Raw genomic sequence first — 5,643 nt, 5'->3', positions numbered from 1 at the left:
CCTCAACAGAGCCGTGAGCCTTAATGCCCTTCATGTAGTCTTATTGACCTGATAAATACTCTGTCCTCACGTCACGAGTCATCGCCTTAGAAACCAGCCAGGGTTTGAACTCACGTTACATTTGAAAAGTTAACGAGACAGGAGGGTGTTTGGCTGCAGTAGGTCCAGATTAGTTATTCTTTTATAACTTCATGTTGATGTCATTGTTTTAAATGGCGGGGTCCCACAGTGCCGCCCCCCCCCCCCCCCCCCCCCCCCCCCCCCCCTCTCTCGACCTCCACCTGCATCTACAAGAAAGAGCAGTTTTAACATGTGGAGTCTCATGAGCGCTCGTTGAATCGTCTCCTGGTACAACGTTCATCGTTAAACATGCAGCTGCAGTAAGAAAACACAGATCTGGGTTTGGTAGGTAAAAAGAGCTCCTGAGTGTGTGTGTGTGTGCGTGTGTGTGTGTGTGTGTGTGTGTGTGTGTGTGTGTGTGTGTGTGTGTGTGTGTGTGTGTGTGTGTGTGTGTGTGTGTGTGTGTGTGTGTGTGTGTGTGTGTGTGTGTGTGTGTGTGTGTGTGTGTGTGTGTGTGTGTGTGTGTGTGTGTGTGTGTGTGTGCAACCCAGCTCCCTCTTCATCCCTCCTCCTCCTCCTCCTCCTCCTCCCTGAGCACAGGTGGCTCTCAGGTGTGCAGCAGCCAGAGAGAGTCGGGGCTGAGGCTGCTTTTAAAGCATCACGTTAAATTCAGTTTGTTTCCCTTTCAGAGCTGAACACCGTCCGTCAGAAGAATGTGCTTCTGGAGAGAGATTTCATGAAAGCACAGAAGGTGAAAAACATTTACTATAATATCATAAATATTTACTGTAGTATTTTGAAACGCGTTTTTCGATAGTGATTTAGTGAATCCACTGTCCTGATAGTGAAGCTCGTCCTCTCTCTGTCCATGTCCTTCATGTTCGTCTCTGCAGGCTTTGAATAAAAGCAAGAAAGCTCAGGTGAGTGTTCTGTTTGCACAAATCACCAGCTCCCTCTAGTGGTCATCAGCTCAACTACATGCATGTCATCTTTCCTGTCTGCAGGTTAAAGCAGCTTCACTGAGTAACTGTGTGTTGTTGGTTGTGTGTGACAGGAAGTGGAGGCGCTGCTGAGTGAGAATGAGATGCTTCAGGGGAAACTTCACAGTCAGGAGGAAGACTTCAGACTACAGAACAGCACGCTGATGACTGAACTCTCCAAGGTCAAAATCATACCAACAACCAAAACAAACTTGTGTCCATCATTATTCCTCCCGTCCTCGTCGTATCTGTCCCTCTAGTTCACGTAGAGGACACAATAACCGCTCTGACCCGCCATGTTTTCTGTGTAGTTGTGTACGCAGATCGAGCAGCTGGAGCAGGAGAACCAGGGTCTGAAGGAAGGAGGAGGAGCCTCTGCATCAAGCTCCACCTCCAGCCCTGTGGACGGAGAGCTGCTCCGCCTGCAGGCTGAAAACTCCACCCTGCACAAGAAGATGAAAGGTATTTAGTGATTGGCTGAAAAGGAAGTTGAGCGCGCTCCCACGAGTTCCACGTGTGTAAATCCTGAACGCATCGTGACCCTCCTGCAGCTCTCCAGGAGCACCACGACAAAGAGCTCCAGAGACAGGCGGCCGCACACGGCGCCAACACAGAGACAGACGGGTCAGCCGGCGCCAACGGAGTGTCTGATGTCACAGGGAGAGGGGAGGAGCCAGCAGCAGAGGGAACCAATGACAGAGCAGAACAGGTGATTGGATCTTTTAAACGACAAAAACGAAGAATGCATCCACGCTGATACAACAAAAGGAATTTCCTCGGCCCATATCAGCCAATCACAGCAGAGAAGTGTTAAAACTTGTCTTTGTATGTTGACTGCGTCTTCTTGGCTCCCTGTTTGCAGACGTGTGCTCAGCTGGAACGCACAGAGAAACAGCTGCACGGTGAGTTCCAGCCTGTTCTGTCTTTGTGTGTGACCTTCAGGAACCCCTTTGGTCTGATCGTGATGTAGTGCTATGTTAACACTTCCTGTCTGATTGAAGGATTTAACCTGTTTCTTCACCGTGTCTTATTGTTGAACTCAGTCAGATTATTTACATGTTTATCGTCTTTCCAGTGGTTTTGTATCGTTTTGATTGGTTGCTGTTTTCATGTTCGTGTCCTTGAATGCATCACTGAATAGATGTTTTTTTTAAAGTGAACACTGGTGACTTATCTTCATGTTAAAGATGATTTGTCTGCAGCAGATTTAAATTCTGCAAACTTTCTTTAATTTCCTGCCTCTTTACGAAGCTTGACTTCTCAAATACTGGCTGCTGTTCATTCGTTCACATGTTCAGAAAAAAACACATTCCATCTTTTTAGTCGAGATTTGATTGGGTCACTGAGAATGGTTTCTGATTGGATGCCTGTATTTGAGAATGAGCGGTGAACCTGCAGCCTGGCTTCATGGAAGTGTAGAGCAGCTAGCTGGCTCAGGGCAGACACACACTACAAGCTGACCCCGTGACCAATGACAGTGAAGGTCAGAGGTCACAGTGATGACCTTCAACCAGAGTTTTTATGGAACGGCTGCAAATCCAAAACGTCAGTTCACCTGTGAACTTGTTGTGCTTATATGATCACGTGGTTAATGCTCGGGCCCTGTGATTGGAGGCTGTGGTCCCTCAGACGGGCGGCCCAGGGGGCGTGGCCTGCAGGAAGCGAGCCACAGGTCGGATTTGAGCTTTGGGCCTGGAGGAGCACAGCCTCTGCACACTGACCTGAAAGAGCCCATCATGTAACACTGCAGCGCTGCGTAGCCTCCATCAAATGTTCAGATTAACAGAGTGTCAGTGAACGCACCGCAGTAAATAACAACGTTTGACTTTGCAGCTGAGCCAGAAAATCTCTCACTCTCAGTTGTGATTAAACTCCTGCAGATAACAATAACACCAGACTCAGAGTTAAAGTAGAGTAACAGCTGGTGCAGCGTGTGTCTGGCCTAACAGACTGCCCCCCCTGCTGTGTGCGGCGCCCCCTTTAGGCCTGTCAGAGAAGAGCGTAGAGAAGATTGTAGGTAAGCAGGCAGCGCTAGGCTGGTCGGCTGCTCTCTGTCCAATAACTCACTGCTTTGGACCAGAGCTGGAGATGGCACTGAACACCGAGCAGGAGGAGAAGAGGCTGCTGAGGGAGCAGGTGCACAACCTGGAGGTACACGCACACACACACACACACACACACACACACACACACACACACACACACACACACACACACACACCTGCACACCTTCCCACTACACATGGCCCCCCTCAGAGTCAAGGCAAAGTCTTGGCTGACTCGGGCGCTTTATATTTATATTTATAATATTAGTTCTTACACACTCGTTCTTTTTACCTGTCGGCTTACCTCAGGAGACCCCCCCCCCCCCCCCCCCCGTCTGACAGGGAGAAAGGGTTCAGGTCTCTGTCGCTTGGTTGAACCAATCAGACGTTTGTGTTTAATGGAACAAGTTGAGCAAACAGCAGGATCACTTTAAATCTCCAGAACAGAGAAAGACAACATGATGGACATCTGTCCTTGTTTTCCTTCCTCACATAGTTAACAGCAGCTGCAGTGCAGAAGCCTGTTTACTCGCCGCACACGTCTTTAAAAAGGAGCCTGAAACACACAGTTGATCTCCTTTGATGGTTTCTCTCCTGTCTCCTCCAGACGTCCAAACACGCAGAAATCACCAAACTGCAGGAAGAGATCACCAAGGTAAAGACGAAGGTCAAACAACACTGAACACTCTGATCAAGTATCCACTTCAGCTCCTCTTAATGACTCACCTGCTCGGGCTCTCACCTGTAATTCATCTTTTCTGTCTGTCTCTGCTGCAGCTGTCTGACAAGTTAAAGAAGAAACAGGAGAGGTGAGAGGTCACATGTTTGTAAAGTGGCAGAGCCTGTCCTCCAGGGGGCGCACGGAGAATGAGCAGGAAGTGAAATGTGCTTCTGTGTTCTGCAGCTTTCAGCGTCTGCAGGGAGAGAAGGAGGCTCTGTACAACGACAGCAGGTCAGAACTTCTCACACACTCACTGAGACCAGGACTAGACCAGGAAGACCAAGACCCTACATGTCACTGATAGATCACCTGTGTGCAGGTGTCCCTCACTCAGGCTGTAACCGGGGGACAAAAATCGAATTATGAATGAATTTAAAGTCCGGACTGAGACCAGACCAGGACTGGTTTTGGAGAACACTAGTCCAAGGTTCTCACTGACTCTCCCGTCGTGCATGTTTGTGTCTCTGCAGGACGAAGATCGATGAGATCAACCAAAAGAAAGAGGAAGAGTTGAAAGCCATGAACCTCCGCGTCCAGAAACTACAGTCCGACCACATGGCAGCCAATCAGGTGAGACGTCTGGAACACACAGGAAGTGAACGCGTCCCTGTCACTGTGTGTGGAGCGCTCACACTGATGCTCTGTGTTTGTGTTCAGGTGACGACAGAGCTCAGAGAGCAGCTGCAGAGCAAAGACAAAGAACATGAGCTGGCTCTGCACAGCCTGAAAGACCAGGTAACACACACACACACACACACACACACACACACACACACACACACACACACACACACACACACACACACACACAGACACAAACACGAGGGGGGGTTATGGGACTGTGGTATCTTCTGCTCTCTCTCTTCTCTGTGACGCCTCTCTGACAAACAGATTCTCCTCAGAGGTTGATTGAAGAAGAACTGAAATCCGTCCTCATGAGATCTGAATCACGTTGGCAGTGACGAGTCGACTGTACTGTTTGTTCTGCTGCTGCACCTGCCTTACCCTTCTCTCCTTCTCTCCTTCTCTCCTTCTCTCCTTCTCTCCTTCTCTCCTTCTCTCCTTCTCTCCTTCTCTCCTCTCTCCTTCTCTCCTTCTCTCCTTCTCTCCTTCTCTCCTTCTCTCCTCTCTCCTTCTCTCCTTCTCTCCTTCTCTCCTTCTCTCCTTCTCTCCTTCTCTCCTTCTCTCCTTCTCTCCTCTCTCCTTCTCTCCTCTCTCCTTCTCTCCTCTCTCCTTCTCTCCTTCTCTCCTCTCTCCTTCTCTCCTTCTCTCCTCTCTCCTTCTCTCCTTCTCTCCTTCTCTCCTTCTCTCCTCTCTCCTTCTCTCCTTCTCTCCTTCTCTCCTCTCTCCTCTCTCCTTCTCTCCTCTCTCCTTCTCTCCTTCTCTCCTTCTCTCCTCTCTCCTTCTCTCCTCTCTCCTTCTCTCCTTCTCTCCTTCTCTCCTTCTCTCCTTCTCTCCTCTCTCCTCTCTCCTTCTCTCCTCTCTCCTTCTCTCCTCTCTCCTCTCTCCTTCTCTCCTTCTCTCCTTCTCTCCTCTCTCCTTCTCTCCTTCTCTCCTTCTCTCCTCTCTCCTTCTCTCCTTCTCTCCTCTCTCCTTCTCTCCTCTCTCCTTCTCTCCTTCTCTCCTCTCTCCTTCTCTCCTTCTCTCCTTCTCTCCTCTCTCCTCTCTCCTTCTCTCCCTCTCTCCTTCTCTCCCTCTCCTCTCTCCTTCTCTCTCTCCTTCTCTCCTTCTGGTCATGTCTCTCTTTGTGTTTCCTTCTTGTTTTGCTTCCTCCTCTCATTTCTTGCTCTTCTGGTTCTCTTGCTGGTTCTCTGCGCCCCCTGCCTGTGGTGCATGG

General features: G+C 49.6%; 1 protein-coding gene across 1 annotated transcript in view; it reads left to right on the top strand.

Annotated features, from left to right (window-relative positions):
- Positions 1-738: 738 nt before the first annotated feature.
- The window catches only part of gripap1 (GRIP1 associated protein 1), a gene marked incomplete at its 3' end in the record, with an annotated part of 13,964 nt that continues 9,059 nt past the window's right edge, over positions 739-5,643 (top strand). Inside the window, exons 1-12 of the mRNA XM_079373208.1 lie at positions 739-811; positions 954-980; positions 1,115-1,222; positions 1,352-1,502; positions 1,592-1,749; positions 1,903-1,942; positions 3,025-3,191; positions 3,693-3,740; positions 3,863-3,894; positions 3,990-4,037; positions 4,277-4,376; positions 4,464-4,541. Coding sequence (XP_079229334.1) covers positions 797-811; positions 954-980; positions 1,115-1,222; positions 1,352-1,502; positions 1,592-1,749; positions 1,903-1,942; positions 3,025-3,191; positions 3,693-3,740; positions 3,863-3,894; positions 3,990-4,037; positions 4,277-4,376; positions 4,464-4,541 — 972 coding nt within the window. The remainder of the gene's footprint in view (positions 812-953; positions 981-1,114; positions 1,223-1,351; positions 1,503-1,591; positions 1,750-1,902; positions 1,943-3,024; positions 3,192-3,692; positions 3,741-3,862; positions 3,895-3,989; positions 4,038-4,276; positions 4,377-4,463; positions 4,542-5,643) is intronic.

The sequence above is a fragment of the Symphodus melops genome (assembly GCF_947650265.1).
Source record: "Symphodus melops genome assembly, contig: scaffold_463, whole genome shotgun sequence".
NCBI classification, from domain to species: domain Eukaryota; kingdom Metazoa; phylum Chordata; class Actinopteri; order Labriformes; family Labridae; genus Symphodus; species Symphodus melops.
Note: the sequence above shows the minus strand (reverse complement) of the source record. Positions and strands in the feature narration are given on the sequence as shown.